A 20,771-nucleotide genomic window follows, 5' to 3' on the forward strand; every position below is an offset into this window, starting at 1 on the left:
TTCCAACACAACAAGAATCATTTTCTTCTCTGTTGTCTCTTATTGTCATTAAATTTTAGCATATGTTGATACCTATTCGATGTTGTTGAAAATGATGTGTTATGAATTTGGCAACCAACATTCCCACCATAAATAAAATTGATGCTGTTTGGATCTTATAACATAATATAATATATAACCTTACATTCTGCACTCACCGTCGTTCTTTCATATTTTAAAACCAATGTATGTTAAACCATCAAGATTAACACAATTTAATTATTATTACTATAGAATTATTAATGTAACACAGAACTTAAATATCCTAAATTTTTTTGTTGTTTTGAATTGATCGACTGTACCGATCGACTCGAAAAGAAATTACGGCTATTAGAAAACGAAGACAATATGGTTTATTCTTTTCTATAGTTTATTCTATGCAGGATACTTCACATGCGCCAAAGCCGGAGATGGTACGTATTCTGGCAACGAACCTGTTAAACAAAACACATGCACAAGAAATTTTTACTCTTTTATCTCTGGCCCAGCTCCCATCCCCATTTTTATTGGAGGTATCACTACATAGTATAAAACAAAGTCGCCTTTTCTGTCCCTATATCCCTATGTGCGCTTAAATCTTTAAAACTACGCAACGGATTTTGATGCGGTTCTTTTCAATAGATAGAGTGATTCAAGAGGAAGGTTTATATGTATAATACATGCATAATATACTAAGGCAACATTGCTAATTTTAGAGGTTTCTAACGTGATGTCGTAAATTAACCTATTTTTTTAGGCTTATTTAGCAATTAGCAAAAACGCTGCCTAACCCTACGAGTTAGATCAAATTAATGTACTACAGTATTGTACACCATAAAAAGGTCTACAAAAAAGTCCGGGATGGTATATGTTTATCTTTTAGGGATAACCCACATTAACCATTTTTATTGTTTACTTTTTACGTGAGAAAATGGCTTATTTACGAAGCTATTTTAAGCAATACGGCATTAATCCTTATCGAATTAGGTACCTTAAGTACAGTGTGCAATTAATATAGATCAATATGGTTCCTTACAGCATCTAAATTAAACAAATATTTTCGGAGATATTACAAATTTAAAATTTGCGTTTAAAAATGTGTAATGTAATAAAAATTGTATGAATTTAGATATTCCAAAGATAGCAGGAAATCTTCATAGTAAGTATAGGGGAAGAGGAATTGTTTTACTCCAAATTTAATGCGTGCAGGCCAAGGGCAGTAATGAATGAACCAAAAATACTGGATCGATTTTAATCATGTTTTCATTGAGTGACATAGGCATATATATTTTATGCCCGTGCAAAGTCGGAGCGGGCCGCTATGTTTTTATATACAACGTTAATATTTTTTCTGTAGTGTATTTAATTTAGTATCAGCATTGCACCCGTGCGAAGCCGGGGCGGGTCGCTAATTTAATATATATGTATCAATAATTGTAACTCACTCGTCGTTTTTTTAGTGGTAGATTTTTTAATTGTTTAAATGAATATCTTAGTTGTGTTAATGCATTTATTTTATTATTGTAGTAAATATAATTAATAAATAACTATACGAATTACTTGAACCAGTTATTCAAATAAAGCGACATTTTCAACAAGAATCCCTGAACTTTTGCATGTACATAAATCAATATAATGTTGTATTTTTTATCATTTTACAATGCCTACAAGACATTTTCCATATATGTTTATTTAGTTTTTTTCCCTAGGACGTCTTTTCAATTGGAGAAACTAACCTTTAAAAGGCGTTCCCGTGTCGGTTTTTCCCTTTTGTTCATTTTTTTACATACAAAGGCACTCAGAAGGTTGAGGTTACAATTCTCTTAGGACGGACGGTCACTGATGCACTACTTAGGTTTCGGGGTCCTTAGAGGCTAGGCGAGAAAATACGAGGAAATGTACAACGTCATGTTTTTTTTTCTTCATAGAAAATGGCACTTCCTTTGCCTCGTCGTTTTTTCGCCAGCTTTTAATTTACCCCGGAGTGCTTTTTAATTATCCCATGTTTATGAGAGGGATTTACTATAGCTGCATTATTAAATAAGGTTATATGATACGTTTCCTAATGGATACTAATGAATTATCTACCGCAATCTTTTAAATAACACTCGCTACTAGGTAAGTTTTAAAAAGCCCAATATAAGCTTATTTTTAGTTTAATTTTAAGCAACGTCTCGTTAATTTTTAATAAATTATTAAAATATTAATACGTTTGACAAACTTAATAGAGCAAAGAGTAAGGGATAGTGTAGGAACTAAAACTACTTAAGGAAAAGTGAAAAAATCCTAATTTTTTAGACATTAATCACTCTTTAATCATACGTCTTTCGGAAATTACTAATAAACTAACAAAAATAAACCCATAGTTATTCGCACCAGCTAATGGGATCTAAAAACCTCCATATGTATAGTGAAAACCATGACAAAATAAACAATATATATAGTCAATTCAAAACAGCAGTAAACCCATGTGATCTGTCAAAACGTCGCAATGTTGGTTGCAATGTTGGTGCAACAACTGAGTTTTAGTACATTTTGACTAACATAACAAAATTCTAATCTAAACAAAATAATGAAAATGTTTCAAAATGATGTTAAAATTTCTGAATGTTGTTTGTTTCTACTCCTCTTTGTAAATGTTGTTAATATTTTTGGTTGATAACTTGTTAATAACTGTTGAAGATTGAGAAAAATCTCTTCTTTGTGCATCATGCTGTAGCGCTGGTTACTGTTATGTTGTGAGGGGGAGGGGCAAAAATCATTCCAGCTATTTCATATGGAGTTGCAACATTTCTGGATTTAATATATACGTCATATTGCTTCTTGTAAGTTGCCTTAAACGGACCGAAAAAGGTCTCACCATAAGTGATGTGATGAAGGTGCACGTATGCTAAACACTGCTATCATAACTAGCATCTGCATTTTCTGCAGTAGGCTTTCTAAATTTAGTGTTGTACCAACTTCAAAAAATATTCTCAATAATTAAACCTATTCCAGCTGGAGTACCACAGTGTCTTGGGACTATTTCTATATCTGCTCTATACTGCTGATATCCCAACAACAAAAGCAAGAGTACTTGGAACGTTTGCTGACGACACTGTTATAATAGCAAAAGATGTATCTCTGTCTAGGGCTATAGAGCAAGTACAAATAGCAGCCAACACGATCTACAAATGGACCTGAGACTGGAAAATACAGCTTAGTAGCTCCAAATCTGTCCATGTTAATTTTGCGTAACAGCGAAATGACAAAAACTTTATTATATTACTTGCTGGATGTCCGATTCCTCAAACAAAATCAGCTAAATACCTCGGAGTATATCTCGATGGAAGGTTAAAACTGGAAAAATCATGTGAGACAAAAAGCAGAGCAAATTAGATTCAAAGTCAAGCAACTGTACTGATTAGTCGGAAGATACTCTCAACTTGATCTAAACTCAAAGAGATTGGTTTAATGAATATTGATTGGAGAATGAATAATTATTGTCAGCCAAATTATAAAGCCTATTTGGACCTATAGGGTGAATATATGGGGTTGTACTAAAAAATAAGACCAAATACTAATCCAACGCTCCCAAAACTAAGTTATACGATTAACTACGAATGCTTATCGCTACGAAACCAACGTAGAGCAACATCGTGACCTCTGAATCAAATGGAACTGTAATGATCCAAAATTTCGCCACAAACATAAAACAAGTTTGCTAAATCACAGCAACGTGGAAGCAATACAGCTACTAGACAACACAATAAATCAACAATAATTCAGAAGATTGGAGCTAACCAAACCACATGATGTAGTAAATTAGGATTGTACTAAGCATATCGAATGTAAGATGTAAATAATAAAAAATACTCATTTTTTGAACAACTCTGGAGAGCTTCTTGTGGCCCATTAAGGTTCCAGCTGTGGTGTCCACACTACCCATGTGCTCTAAATACATCTTGTATCTACTTTGCATTTTTGTATATACCAAAGATGTACACATTTATGCCCAACATTGACAGCATCCATACATATTTTACTTATTGTTATCAAATGCGCATGCTTTCACATCATATTATGAAGTTTATATTAGTAATATATAATATACCTGCAGATCATAATACAAATCAAACAGATCAATTGAAAAGTTTCCGGTCTAACACATAGATGGCGCTACTAGAATCAAATCCATATGTTTTTTAGTTAGCCCTAACCCTCAAAAGATGCGTGTATAAATTTGACAGCTGTCGCATCATTAGATTGTGAATTATATCATTTTGAGTGAAGTAACTATTATTAAACGTTGCGTGTTGGCTTGATGTAGAATTTCCGCACACTGACCCAGGAAAATCAACCATCAAGGATTGGTGTGCTATATTTTGACTTGGTAAAGTGAGCACCGAAAACGGTGAGCGCAGTAGAGGCTCAAAATAGATTATTACCAACGAAAACATTAAAAAAATCCACAAAATGATTTCGAATGATCCTAAATTAAAATTGAATGAAATAGCAAACAGTTTAAAAATATCAACTGAACCTGTACATCAAATCATTCACGAATATTTGGAAAGCTCTGTGCAAAATGAGTGCCGCCCGAGCTCACTTTTGACCGAAAACAACGACGAGTTGATGATTCGGAGCAGTGTTTGAAGATGATCAATCTTCAGTTTTTGCGTCGATATGTGACAATGGATAAAATATGGCTCCATTATTTCTCCGAGTGCACTTCATACGATTAACCCGCTCCAAAGCATGGAAAAACTCAACAGTTGGCAAGGTTATGGCGTCTGTATATTGGGATGCACATGGAATAATTTTCATTGACTACCTTGAAAAGAAAGGACCATCAACAGCGACTATTACATAGCGTTATTGGACCGTTTGAAGGTCGGAATCGCTAAAAACGGCCGCTTTTGAAGAAAAAGAAAGTGCTGCTTCGCCAAGATAATGCACCGTGACACAAGTCAGTCAACACGATGGCAAAAGTCCATGAATTAGGCTTCGAATTACTTTTCCATCCACCGTATTCTCTAGATCTGGCTCCCAGCGACTATTTCCTGTCCTCAGATCTCAAAAGAATGCTCTAATGCTAGAAAGAAATTTTCGTCGAATGAAGAGGTGATGGCGAAAACTGAGGCCTATTTTGAAGCAAATGACAAATCGTACTACAAAAATGGTATCGAAAGTTGGAGGGTCGCTATAACCAGTGTATCACCCTTGAAAGGAATTATGTTGAAAAAAAAACAAATTTTGCCAAAAATGTGATTTACTATGGTAGGCCGGGACATTTTAATTGACCTGTTATTATTACGTAATCAAATTTAAATATTCCATAGCAACTTTTTATTATTACCCATTATTTTCCATAAGCCCCCCCTCCTATTTTCAGCAATAAATATAATCTAAAACGTTAATTAACTCTTGCTATATTTATACTGATTTATTCCATGCATATTGTATATTCGAATAATATGTACTGCAACCATTTATATTTTATAAAATTATTAAATTTATTTCATTATAAGTTATCGCGTACCAGTATATAATTAAAGTAACAATTAGTATTAATATGTCGTTATATTTATAGGAGTGAAACCATTAACTAAAATTTATATTGATTGAACACCATTATCATATTCTATATATATAAATTAGTACAAAATAATACAATTTTAATCAGTCATGACACAAATCTGAAAACGCTTGTTTGGAAACATATAGTATTGAGAATATTTAATCTATATAAATAAATATGTAAATATATTATATTAAGCCACTTGAATACGGGTGGTTATTCGAAGAAATTTGTATATTAGTAACTGTTTTAGGGTAGTATGTAATTATTTTTTCATTTATTTAAAGCCACTTGAAAGTTGAGATATCCACTGAGGGCTCACTGTATAAAACTCACTCAACAGTCTCGTTACTGTTTTAGACCAAATATTAGAGAAAATCTTAAGCTTCAAACAAAATATCTAACACATCTATGTCAAACGAATTTGCTTCTTAATCTTCTATACTGTCCATAATCGATAGATAAGATTGCATAAAAATGATACTGCTATGTCAAACGAATTTGCTTCTTAATCTTCTATACTGTCCATAATCGATAGATAAGATAGCATAAAAATGATTACTGCTATATACACAATTTATATATATATATATATATATATATATATATATATATATGTAACTAAATTGTGTTATCAGCTTCATCCCTATTTAAAAAGTAGAACTCACATTCGTCAATACATATAAACTAACTGTTTACATCTCTAGAGCCTGAAGCGGCTACCTAAAAGAGTTTGCAAGAAATTTGCCACTTTGCTGCCCAGAAATATTTCCAGTAGACTTTTCCTCATAGGATTATTCTCGAAGTAATGTGTATATAGCAACCGTAGATTCAATATATTCTGGTCCCAAGAAACTTAACTAAACTTTGATAGCTATCCTCATTTCCCTCTTTCCTCCCTTCATATAAGTTTGAAAGACTGCCCAGTTCTTACTCAGCGTTAAACTATGAAAGTTCGAAATGTTTAAGCGTTTTCAAACTTCGGTTTTAGTTAAGAAACCCTTAGATTGTTGTGGATGAATTTATTTTTAATATACCATGGAGCCTTGTTGGAGCCATATTTCTCACATTTCTTTGTACAACCCTGTAGTTGGACGCTGTGAATCAACGTTCTGCTCGTACCTTCGCAAAATAATATGTTATATTTCTACTTGAGCTTGTAGCATGAGCAGATATTTTATGTGTCATTGGCCAAATATCTTCCTTTTTTTCTGAACAACGCTTCACATCTTATGAAGAAAAATTGTTTGGATTCGTTATTAGCCCCAATATATCGTTCTTTGGAGATGGAATACGGAAATTGCCTAAAATATGGAAAAAATAGCGACTATCGATTGACAATTTGACCAACTTTTCTCGAAAAAACTTAAAAAACCCATAAAACTAATTTATAGGCCTAAATGTTGCATTATCCACAAATGTTTAAAACCATTTTCTAACCTGCTTCGCTTTTTATTATAAAACTCACTTAATTTTTTAATTTATTCTCATCATATGTATAGTTAATTTTGTATTGTAATGTTTAGTCAATGTACTACCATAATAACTATATTATAAATAAACTCTATAATTATCAAATTTATTTCAAAAGTTAATATGCTGGTTTATGTATATAATTAAACTTAACATTGGAAATAGCAAGCAGGTGTATTTATACCTCCGCAATCGTTAATCGAAATAAATATTAATATTTGGGCAATATCATATTTTAACTATATAAAACGACAAAATGTGTAATAATTTTAATTTACCCTAAATTTGTTTTGCGATTATAATTGGTCAAAAATATCCACGTGTAAGCCAATGTTTAAAAATTTTTATTTTAAATAATATAGTAATTTTTTATTTATATTTTAAGACCAGATATAATATTTCAGACCTAAACTTAATTAGCATTTGATGGATGTACTTTACATAGTTGGTTGGTTGATTGACTCGACATAGTTTCAAAACACTGCACAATTTCAGTTCAGTTTCAGCCGCAGTTCAAAAGGCTTTTGTCTCTTCAACATGCCCGTAAGTTCACCGTTGTCGAACAGTTGTAGTATGTTATATATCTTTTTCTTGGTGTTTTTTCGCAGACCTTTTAATTTATGCACTGATCGTTGGTACCCTTAGACCCTATATCTTAATTTCTAATGTAGCATAGGACATTAACAATTCTGAGAAGATATTTGCTTTAGTAAATTTGGTAGTATCACGTACGAAGAGCTGGTGAAACAGATACACATGAAAGGATTACAATCTTGTTAATTAAGAACGTTTGGAAATGCTAAAGTTGCTTGGATTTATGATCTGCTTCAGCCAATATCACATGGCCTGAACAATAGGTTCATTCTTTCGAATATACCAAAATTTTAGCTGAAATTTCATGGTCCGATTCTTCCAAGGGGTCATATTTTGTACAGGCAAGATCTGCATGTTACCCATAGAATAGTACAAAGTTGTGGACAGTATTGGACAGTAGAGAATAGGATTCTCAGAATGAGTTTGATACAGGATTCATATAATTTTAAACTCAATTTGTCCAAATAATAAATGATTCTTCCTATATTTTATGCAATTATAAATGCAATTATTTTATGCAGTTATCAGTCACAGTAAATGGATACTTGTTAACTAATCAAAAACATATTAAAAATATATAGGTACCAATTTTGTGATATTTAAATAGCTTGAGTAACTTTTAAGCGACAAATGTGTGTTTCAGAAAAACTTGAAATGTATATAATTAACCGAGGCGGAATTTCACTCACCTACGTTTAATACGGATTTATCCTGTGGCATTCTCTTGACCTATAAAGTCAGTGTCAGAGAAAAACCTAATTTAATGAATGGATTCTGTGCCTATGGTATTTACCCTTTTAATAAGAAGTTTTTGGATCGACTGCCAGAAGAGATGGAGCTATTAAACACGCCGTGGAAAGCACATTGAGCACTGTCTAAGAATCTTGGTATGGTATCCATTTTCCTTTGTATCTTTTCTACATATCTTTAATATCTTAGCTAGAACTTTTCCTTCCTGTCACTGAGGCTCCTTTTTGTACATGTTCGCTTGAAATAATCTGGAAAATCTGTCTAAAGAGTGCAACAGCAGTCAATGATATAATTGAAAAGCTCCATTTTCCTTTGTATCTTTCCTACATTTCTTTAATATCTTAGTAAAACCTTGAGCCCAGTTCGTCACTCTCATCTCGCATATTTTCTGAAATGTTGTGGAGGTAAGATTGAAGATGTACTTTTGGTATCATTAGGCAACCTAAAGCTTGAAATACCTTCAGAATTCTTTTGACTATTGGTTTGCTGTTAGGATATTTATAATTATCAAAAAATGTATGTCTTACACCCTTAAAAGGTCTTCCTTTTAAGGATCTCTCATAGTCCCGATGTATTGTGAGCCATGAATTATGGCAATCATAAGCCATCTAATGTTTGGTCCGATGAAAATGCCTCCGCCTCTACTTCTGAGAGTCCTGTAATCTTTAAAGCTATGTACTTGGAGTAATCTCCATCTTTGAAAGGTGTTTTACCAATCCCCAATTTATATATAGCTGTGGTAAAGAATTTTATGTTGAGACACTAATGTTTCTTAGAATATCTTTCTTTTACTTATTTTAACCTCTTTCAGCGGAATTATTTTGTCATTCTAACATTTTGTATACTCTAAATTTTCGTTTGAATAATTGTTTTAACTCGTAATGGTATAATAGAGAATTAGCAGTTTTTACTTTACTTCTTTTAGGTTTCGTTGAGGTGCACAGAATGACTAATAACTCTGTAAAAGACCAACATTGTGCCCTTTTTTATTTCGCTTTAACGAGTGTCGTCATTTCGCGACTGTACAATAGTACGGTTATGATCTAAAGGGGACGGGGACATACATAAAGTATATATATATAAAATAATAAATTAACATACAAATAAAATTAATAACACAAGCAGGGGGGTTAAAAGAATAAATAGTGCATATACAATTTTAAAATAAACACAAACACAGGACTACAAACACAACTATAACGAAGTAGAGGCTCCTTTCAAGCAGCACACATCAACATCCACACCGAAGTGGTATTGGTTATTTGATCAGTAGCTCATAACTTAACATAGGCTAGAGTCTATGGAGAAAATCAATCTCTCGTAGAAATCCGAGGAGTGTGTCGGTATTTTCTCCTATTAAGGCATTTTTAAAAGTTTGCAGCCCATACTTAGTTCTAATCAGGGTGAGCCGTAGACAGTCGTTCAATATGTGGTAGACTGAAATAAGGGCACGGTGACAAAACTCACAGTGAGCAGGCGGGCTCGAAGTCATCAAGTGACCGTGCGAGAAAGAACAGTGACCCAATCTCAGTCGATTCAAAGCTATGGCATGATGACGAAGGGAAGGAACGCGAAGAGAAAAAATCAACTTTAACTTTAAACAGCGTATCTACGTGAGCGGGGATCCACAGTAAACTTGTCCCAGTCCAGAAAACAATCGAGAGCATTTCGGGAGTCCCTCAGGATTAGCCATTCTTTGAAGGTTTGTGTTGAGATGTACGATAATGCATTGAATATCGCGTTCAGCTGTCAATACTGAAACCTGTTCAGGGAGCTTGAAACGGAATGCACGGTTGTCCACTACAAATGCATTGCCAAGCCTGCTGCGAGATTTGGAGCCATCGATATATGTGTGCTTGCGGCCAGGGTAAGAGTGGAGAAGTTCACAGAACTTGGACCGAATAATGTACGGATGTTTTTTTAATAAAATTGATATAATGATATATTTATGAAGGGGGTAGTGAAGGTCCAAGGGGGAAAATTGGGGTAGTGGACAAGGAGGGGATGCAACAAGCCAGTTCTATCACTGGACAGAAGATCTGTAATTATGTGAGAGGTACGAGTGGAGTAGCTAGGGATAAGACCGTCCAGGATGGGTGAATGACTCCAAGTGGAGGCCAGGTTCACTTAAGATGGTAAAGCAAGCGATGTCACAGGGAACTTCAGTAAAAGTAAATCCCTACGAGAAGAAGGTGGTGGGGTGGATGCAAGACAGCCCAAGTTAATTAAGGGGACAATCGAAAAGCACCCAGCTGAATATTCTGAGTGCAGTATTTTGAACGGCTTCTAGAGATTTGAGGTAAGTTGGCGAAGCAGCGGCGAAGAGTAGGGAGCCTTAGTTTAGCTTATGAAGAATTATTGACGAATATATTTTGAGTATAATTTCCTGGTCTGCACCTGTGTGACGGTTAGGTAGCCAACGCAGCATATGCATGTCTGTGGAACAGCGAGTTTTAAAGTCGTTGATGTGATGCTTCCAGGACAGCCGGCACTCGAAAATGAGTCCCGGGAACCTTATACGATCAACAGTTTTGATTGGAGTTTCATCAAGAGAGAAGGAATCGACGCGGTTACAGTTACGCCTCCGACAGAAGTGGATCACAGAGGACTTTGAAGAAGATATAAGGAATCCGGTGGAGAAGGACCAGGAAGAAAGACGGTTTAATACTTCTTGAAGGAGCCTCTCTCCAAAGTTTAGAGACTTGACCGAGCAATAAATAAGTATATCATCCGCAAAAGGTGAGTCTTGAGTCGAGGAATTTAGTTATCGAATCAGGAACTATTACGAATAAGGTAGGACTTAGAACTTAGCCCTGGGGGACTCCAGTCGGGACCGGGCAGGTGGAGGAAAGAAAACCTCTCGAACAGACTCGGAAAGATCTGTTGCTGAGAAATTTCTTTACGAAGTGCAGGATATTACCCATAAGTCCGAAGCAATGTAGTTTATTGAATATCAAAGACCTATTGACTCTATCAGATGCATATTGTAAATCCAGTAATAATCCAGTAGATATTTTCTGTCGGAGTAAGCATTTCTTATATTATCTAAGCCTACCAAATGAATTAAGGTGGACCAACCAGAGCGAAACTCATACTGAAATTTGGAGAGTAATGAATTGGTTTCCAGAAAGACACCAAGATAAGCGGTTGAGTATCATACGCTCGAATACCTTACACATAAGTTCGGTGAGGGAAATGGACGGTAGCTTGAGGTAGCTTGAGAGACTTTATTGGATGGTAGCGAAAAATCCTAACGTCTTGCAATTTTTTCCATATTATCTTCGTTTTCAACATACCGAAGTACATACCTCTTAAATCAGTATCGTAAAAATCAGTTTAAAATACTGAAACAACTTCTTTATTGCTTTTCTACCCCATCAACTTTCAACAATTTTATTTTAATTATACACAAAAAATATTACAGGGCTAACTTTTTATATGTCACAATTTTAAAAACCATTAGGTAAAAAAACTCTAAGGTAAAGAGTCTAAGGAACATAATACCAATTAAGAATACCAAAGACTTAATTAGGCATTAATTATTCCCTTTCGAGGTTATATTAATAGACATTTATAAATTGTGACAGCTTTCCTTTTACTCCACCCGGAACAGCCAGTCATTTAACAATTTATTTCGAATTAATTGCCTTAATTCCCGCCGAATCGAAAATAAATAAAGACTAATTTAACCGCTAAATATATATCGTAATTAGTTTCGTATTATTGCCCACGTAAAACGCTTATTAAAACCGAATTAATATATATGAAAGGGAGGAGGTTATATGTAACAAAAATTAATTAAGTAATAAAATTTGAATGTCCAATTGCCGTTGCTCATAATCCACGCCTCTCATTCCGCGATAAAAGTTACCACCTGACGGGGTCCCAATTAATTTTTGCCACCCCTGTATGGTTTGCGTGGAAGATCCTAATTAAAGGTATTACGCGGCGAGGGTGGAAATAACGAGAGTATGCGCATATAATCCTGATATGTCGGACGGCAAGATTGAAGAAAATTAGACCACTTAGTAACGTTAAAGAGCTAATTAGAAGTTAACTTTTTCAATTTCCATATTATATCAATAATAATTTATTCATTCAGAATTGTTTTCGGAAATTTATTTAAAAAATGCTGTTAAAACGGTACAAAAATAATATCGGTATTTCCTTGGCTTTAAAAGCTTATATAACTTATACAATGCAACCCTAATATAACATATTTGGAAAATATCAGTTCATAGAACAATTTAGATGTAAAGCTATTTCAGTAAAGCTGTTAGTTTTTCACTCAGTAATAAGTTATTGTACATTAAAAATTGAAATATCTTAAGTCCATTTTTTTCATAATTTGCCTATTGATATGTAACAAGAAGAGAAAACAAGGTTCTAATTTAGGAAAATTGATTGTCACCCCCTTTGTGTAAATTAATACCCAAAGACAAGTTGTTTAATTCAGTTAATATTAAAAACTTAAGTTAATATTAAAAAATACTATATTGTATGCCTGATTTTGGATAATACTGACATATAGGAATTCTGTTGTTTCTGATTACTGATAAATTGTCTGATAAAATGTTTCCTTTTTCGACATTCGGTAGCTTCTGATCTTCTTGTTCAATTCTTTAGTAATTCTTTCTTGTTAATTCCTATAATTATTCAGTAATTCTGATACATTTTCTTAACAAATATTTTCTCTTAATTCTGTCTAATTATTATGTTCTTCTCAGTCATCTTTAATCAATTCTTCATCACTACATTTTCTTATCAAAGGTCTCTTAACAATTCTTTTATCTATGCTCCTTCAATAGAGTTAACAACATTTATTCTCCTTACTGATGAACCGTGTTTTATCACTAAAGATCCTCGATTTTATGGTGGTGGTCGACTAGGTTGGTCCAAAATGTATCTCGATACGTTCAGAGCATCGGGATAGGCAATGCTCTTCCAGCTAGGAACTTCTAACGCCGATAGAGCACGTGCGTTTCTTACTCTTAAGGAATTCTCAAAAATTGCACGATTTCAGGCCTTCTTCGCCAGGATAATGGAGGCAAATCCTCCTCACGGACATCGACTTTCTTCTAAGCTCCGCCTTTCCCAAACCCAAGAAAACTACCAACAGGAAACTCTTTCAACACAATCTACTGCAAACAAGACCTATCCCAAGTATAAATTCTCCAAGCTATCTAGAAGGAGCAGTCTCAAAGCTCAGTCTAGATATCCAAACAGCCGCAAACTGAGCTACAAAAACATAAAGCTTTGATTTTTTTCTATTTAACCTCTCAAGAGAATTAAAAGTACTAATCAGGTACAAGAACCGATTAGCGAGAAGAATTCGTGCAACACTGGATCTTGGGAATGAACCCGTGGCCTAGTGCGCAATCGGAGAAGTGAGGGACAGGGTAAAGAGTGGAACGAGAGGAAATGGTAATTAATTCTTCAAAATCTAGGCAATACCACTGCCAAAGGTGTAATAGGGAAATCTTCGAACGTAGTCCCCCGTCTAAAGACCGTTTCATCCACGAACTTTGCCCTTACAAATTCGACAAAAGCTGAGCTTCTCGCTGAATTGTTCGAGAATCCAATGAAATTCAATCAGTCCTTTAGCCCACCTCAACAGACGTTACCCATCATGAACGGCACTATCCCCTCACTAAGGAGGAAAAACTTTCAGTCAGTGCATCTTCTAAAGAGCATAGTCTCTCCCAGAAACCTTCAGCTCTCAATAAAACATCTGTCTTAGAAAAAAGCTCCAGGCCTAGATGGTATCACAGTAAACTATCTGAAATACCTCTACCAGCAAGCAACTTTCAGAGCTTGCCAACATCATTAACTCCATCCTGAGGTTAAAGGGTTTCCCAAATAATTACAATGCGCTTGTAGCTGTTATTCCAAAAGCCTAGTCCAATTAATGAAACTATAGCTCCATCAGCCTGATTAGTTCACTTTCCAAACTTCCGAAAAAAACGATATATACATGCTTTAAACAGCTTCACGGTCGGACATCATATAATCCCGAACAAACAATTCGGTTTGCGTGCCAAACACTCAAGCTTTCATCATGCACTAAGAAAAGGTCGCAAAGCTGAAGATATCTTTCTAGATGTTCCTAATAATTTCGATCAAGTATGGCAAAACGGTCTAGTCTACAAAGCGAACCAACTAGGTCTACCGAAAGATCTAATCGCCCTGATTAATTCATACTGGGACGGTAGATCCTTTCATTTAAGTGTCGATGCCGCAGTCTCCTCTCGTAAACAGATCTCCGTAACAGTCTCGCAAGGTTCTCCACTAGCCCCTGCACTAGTCAACCCTTATATGGCTGATTTTCCAGTCCACAAACATTCCCACACCGCATTCTATGCAAATGCGACAGACATCAAGTCCGACTGAATCAGGCGATGGGGTGGTACAAATTCTGGCAGCTGTAGACTAACCCGAGCAAAACTAGCGATTCTCTTCCACGGTACGAAGGAGTTCCGCGCTTATTGCCTCCAAATCGAAAATGTTCCTTCCCCTGGCTCCAAAAGGTATCGTACCTCGATCTCAAATTCGACCGCAGGTTCCAACGGTCAGCCCAAATCCAGAACACTATATGCGAAGGCAATGGCGGGTACAAGCTACTATTTCTACTCTTCTGCAGAAAAACCGAACTCCCAATCCCCCAGAAAGTCACTTTGTATAAGACGCTAGTCCGTCCAGTGTGCCTCAACGAAGTACAGGTGTAGTACAGGTACACCTCTGACAGACAACTTGCACTACTCCAAGTGTTCCAATACAAAAAAATCCGCGCGTTTCTCATTGCCACATGAGGAACGTGAACACTGATCTCACCCACTCACTAGACATGCTCAGTGTAAGGTTCTCTCTAGAGCGCCTTAGATCATGATAAAAATCTGATAAAATCCATACCTATCCACCAAGCTCGGCAGCTAAACTAACTATAACGATCCCAGTCGTAACCCTGGTTCTTTGTCGCCCCGAAAACACTTCTCTATCCTGAACCCGAAGCGACATCATCAAAAGAGGATTTGGTTCTAGCTGGCCAATCCGGAATAAGAAAAAATAAAAAGGTTATAGAGGTCATAAGGTATAATTTCTGACAGGCTTTGTCTAGCAGCCTCGATACTTGAAACCCCATCATCCGAAACACCCTTTCTTGATCGTGCATCAAATAACAACGGCAAAGCCAAATATCCATGGTTCCAAGCTAATGCTCTATATTTAATGATATCAAATTGACGTGGTATGTCATAGGCTGCTAAAATCTAATAAAACTACTTATGGGGATTGCTGTCAACAAAATGAGCAAAGACACAACAATGTTATTCTTCAACATGACAACGCTGGACCAGATGCCGCGAAAAAGGTAAAAACACAATGGAAACATTAAAAAGGGGAAGTGCATCTCCACCCGCGATATTTTTCAGACCTTGCTTCTTCGGATTATTATTTGTTTCGATACGAGTTGTGGCCTCTCTGAGCAGTGCTTAACTTCTTAACAGGTCAATAGTCCCCAGCCTGACACATAGATGGCGCTACTAGAATTAAATCCATATATGTTTTAGTTAGCCCTAACCCCTAAAAGATGCGTGTATAAATTTGTGCAATTTTTGTTATTGTGAAAAAAATGGATACAATGTTGATCAAATATTGCTTTTTGAAAGGAATAAATACAGTTGAAGCAAAAACTTGGCTTGATGCCGAGTTTTCGGAGACTGCCCTAACAAAATCGACCATCAAGGATTAGTATGCTAAGTTTAGACGTCGTGAAATGAGCACCGAAAACGGTGAACGCAGTGGACGCCCAAAAGAGGTTGTTATCCAAGAAAGCATTTGAAAAATCGAAAAAATTGTTTTGAATAACCGTAAATTGAAACTGATTGAAATAGCAGACACCCTAAAGATGTCAACTGAACGTGTACATCATATCTATCACGAATATTTGGGTATGAGAAAGCTTTGTGCAAAGTGGGTGCCGCGCGAGCTCACTTTTGACCAAAAACAACGACGAGTTGGTGATTCGGAGCAGTGTTTGAAGGTGATCAGGCGTAATAGACCTGAGTTTTTTTGTTGATATATGACCATGGATGAAACATGGCTGCATCATTTCACTCCGAGTCCAATCGACAATCACCCGAGTGAACGGCACATAAAGCGTGGAAAACGCAAAAGTCAGCTGGCAAGGTTATGGCGTCTGTATTTTTTGATGCGCATAGATTAATTTTGATTGACTACCTCAAAAAAGGACGAAAAATAAAGTGCTGCTTCACCAAGGCAATGCACTGCAATTCGAGTTGCTTCCTCATCCACCGTATTCTCCAGATCTGGCCCCCAGCGACTATTTCCTGTTCTTAGATCTCAAAAGAATGCTCGCTGGGAAGAAATTTTTGTCGAATGAAGAGGTGATCGCCGAAACTGAGGCCTATTTTGAAGGAAAGGACAAATTGTACTACAAAAATGGTATCGAATAGTAGGAGGGTGGATATAATGAGTTATCACCCTTGAAGGGACTCATGTTGAATAAGAAAAACTGCTTTTGCCAAAAAAATGTATTTTACTATGGTAAGCCGGGGACTATGGTCGAATTTATAGGAGTAATATATATTTGTGTATATATCAGCAGAAAACTGAGCTATGTGTTCGGAATAAAAATATATCAATTTTTTTACTTACAGGTAATGTGTTTGTCATAGCCGCCATCCTAATGGAAAGAAATCTCCAAAACGTAGCCAACTACTTGATCGTATCTCTTGCTGTAGCAGACCTGATGGTTGCGTGTTTAGTTATGCCCTTGGGAGCCGTCTATGTGGTAAGTGGCTTAGTTTTATGTTATCGCCATACGTTGCCGTCGAAATACGATTTCTTACAAACAATCGGTTGGGGGTTTCGCACCATAACAGCACGACGCCGATGGTGAGAATTGATGTTAAATTATTGACCGGCTGGATATTAGAAGCAGAGTGCTATGTTATGTGCTAATACCGACTTTATTTCAGAGACGTGTCGATACTTTTTATTAGAATCGAAATAAATGGAAGTGGTATATGTTCCTTTTTTATCTATTTCGGTGTAATATAAACGAAATAAAATAATTTTTATGACCGCCTAACATTATTATTAGTTGTTGATTATTAATATTTTATTTTTCTCATTTTACGAGGACTGTTATTAAGGAAAGAAAACCATATTGTAAAAAAAAATTTCTGTGTAGCTTCAGTAAATGAATAGAGCAGAGACTGGTTTATTTATTAAAATCTAATAGTATAACAAATATTAAAAAGTAAAAAGTGAAATAGAAATTGTAATATTTCAATAAATTAACTAATATGTAATATATAAATTATATATTATAATTGTAACAAAATATCGATCAGTTTGGTGTGAGTTAGTTCTGTGAATGTTTTCTTTGAACGGAGATTCTGCTTTTGCGATTTGGTCTCTGTCGAAAACTGTCCGTCTTCTTAATTTGTTTTTGACTGATTCTTGACCCTGGCTACCTATTTATTCTGACTGTTTGACTGTAATTTTTTTGTTGTTAATTCTTGACACTTGTCTGTTCATTTCTGTTCTTAATTCCATTCTGTTTCTGTTCTTGGTTAATTCTAATTCTGGCTGTTTCTCTCTGTTCTTTCAGTGAATCCCAGTGTACACCTTCCTCGGGTCAATAGTAGTGGATTTTCAAAAAGGGAAAGTAAAAATAAATGGAAGCGGTATATGCTTCTTTTTTATCTATTTTGGTGTAATATAAACGAAATAAAACAATTTTTATGACCGCCTAACATTATTATTAGTTGCTGATTATTAATATTTTATTTTTCTCATTTTAAGAGGACTGTTATTAAGGAAAGAAAACCATATTGTAAAAAAAAATTCTCTGTAGCTTCTGTAAATGAATAGAGCACAGACTGGTTTATTTATTAGAAATGAATAGTATAACAAATATTATAAAGTAAAAAAGTGAAAAAGAAATTGTAATATTCCAATAAATTAACTAATATGTAATATATAAATTACATATTATAATTGTGACAAAATATCGATCTGTTTGGTGTGAGTTAGTTCTGTGAATGTTTTTTTGAACGGAGATTCTGCTTTTGCGATTTGGTTTCTGTCGAAAACTGTTCGTCTTCTTTATTTGTTTTTGACTGATTCTTGACCCCCTGGCTATTTACTTATTCCGACTGTTTGACTGTAATTTTTTTGTTGTTAATTCTTGACACTTGTCTGTTCTGTTTCTGTTCTTCATTAATTATTGTTCTGGCTGTTCATTTCTGTTCTTAATTCCATTCTGGTTCTGTTCTTGGTTAATTATTATTCTGGCTGTTTCTCTCTATTCTTTTAGTGAATCCCTGTGTACCCCTCCCTCGTGTATATAAATGAAATAAAAATAATTTCTATGGTCGCCTAACATTATTACTAGTTGTTGATTATTGATATTTTATTTTTCTCATTTTATGAGGACTGTCATTAAAGAAACAAAACCATATACTTTACGTAAATGAATACACAGAGACTAGTTTATTTATTAAAAATGAATAGAATAACAAATATTATAAAGTAAAAAAGTGAAAAAGAAATTGTATAAAATCGATACGTATGGTGAAATTAATTATGATTCCGTCCTTAGACCCAACTGTTGATTACACAAAGCGAATGATAAGACCGCTATCGATCAGTTTGATGTGACCTAGTTCTATGAATGTTTGCTTTGAACGGATATTCAGCTTTTGCGAATTGATCTCTGACGAAAACTATCCGTCTACTTGATTTCTTTTTGACTGATTCTTGACTCTAGCTGTTTATTTATTCTGAGTGTTTGTCTGTGATGTTTCTATTCTTAATACTTATCTGTTCTATTTCTGTTGTTGGTTAATTATTATTCTCGCTGTTCCGATCTGTTCTTTTGTGAATCTCAGTGCTTGGCTCACACACGGTGAACATTATAGATGCATCATGTTTTATTGCTCCACGCTCTCTCCCTCCCTCTGGTTGTTGGTAGTGGATTTTCGGGAACGCAAAAACCCTTGTACTTAGAACTTTCTCACCACTATGGAAGATGTGCATTTTGGATTCTTATAAATGCTCGAATATTCGAGCGGTTGTGTGCCTTCTTGAATTTAACAGTTATAACTACAATAAGGTTTCTTCTGCCAAGTTTAACTTCTTCGTTTATTCCTGTTACCTGCACCATTATCAGGAGCACTCGACATACATATATATATATATATATATATATATATATATATGTATATATAAACTTTTGAAATTGAACTGAACGTGTACATCATATCATTCACGAATATTTAGGTATGAGAAAGCTTTGTGCAAAGTTGGTGCCGCGCGATCTCACTTTTGACCAAAAACAACGACGAGTTGATGATTCAGAGCAGTATTTGTTTGAAGATAATCAAGCGTAATAAACCCAAGTTCTTGCGTCGTTATGTGGCAATAGATGAAACGTGGCTCCATCATTTCACTCGCAAGTCCAATCGACAGACATTCGTGTAGACTGCACACGATGAACCCGCTCCAAAGCGTTGGAAAACGCAACATTCGGCTGGAAAGATTATGACTACCTTGAAAAAGGACGGACTATCAACAGCGACTATTACATAGCGTTAGTGGACCGTTTGAAAGACGAAATCGCCGAAAAACGGCCGTATTTGAAGAAAAAGTGCTACTTCACCAAGACAGTGCACTGTGTCACAAGTCAGTGAAAACGATGGCAAAAATCCATTAATTGCGAATATTTCCTCTTCCCAGATCTCAAAAGAATCTTCGCTGGGAAGAAATTTTTGTCGAATGAAGAAGTGATCACCGAAACTGAGGCCTATTTTGAAGCAAAGGACAAATCGTACTACAAAAATGGTATCGAAAAGTTGGAGGGTCGCTATAATCAGTGTATCACACTTGAAGGGAATTATGTTGAATAAAAAAAACTAATTTTGCCAAAAAAAATTGTTTTACTATGGTAGACCGGGGACTTTTCAATTAACCTGTTATATAGATTGTTTTATTAACTAGTACTCTGTAACCACAATATTTTACAGAACCGTTTCCCAGTATCGGTCCAAATAATTCGACGCTGTTAAAAGAGAGAACTTTTACCGCTTAATCTATGCACATTTCGGCGAGCGTATTTCAAAATATCGAATATAATAGAAGCAGTTTAGTAAATTCTATTCGAAAAGTTTCGCGTCGCTTTGCGGGGACTATTTATGTGACATTTACATACCGCGTGAAAGCTAGTACTCTCCTATTATTCTAAATAGGGTTATACAACGAGAAACCGAGGGCGTGGCGCGAACTGACATTTATTAAATTTAGAACATTTGAATTGGAGAATTAATATATTCCATAAACTACGGCCTATTGA

The 20,771-nt window shown here is 35.2% G+C and overlaps 1 protein-coding gene across 1 annotated transcript in view; it reads left to right on the top strand.

Annotated features, from left to right (window-relative positions):
* LOC143191326 (5-hydroxytryptamine receptor) overlaps positions 1–20,771 on the top strand; it is a 584,206-nt gene that overhangs the window by 493,280 nt on the left and 70,155 nt on the right. Inside the window, exon 5 of the mRNA XM_076396264.1 lies at positions 17,071–17,204. Within this exon, the coding sequence (XP_076252379.1) occupies positions 17,071–17,204 (134 nt within the window). The remainder of the gene's footprint in view (positions 1–17,070; positions 17,205–20,771) is intronic.

This window comes from Rhynchophorus ferrugineus, unplaced genomic scaffold (assembly GCF_030347505.1).
Source record: "Rhynchophorus ferrugineus isolate W39M unplaced genomic scaffold, kcgeb_rfMv2 rfM2, whole genome shotgun sequence".
NCBI classification, from domain to species: Eukaryota; Metazoa; Arthropoda; class Insecta; order Coleoptera; family Curculionidae; genus Rhynchophorus; species Rhynchophorus ferrugineus.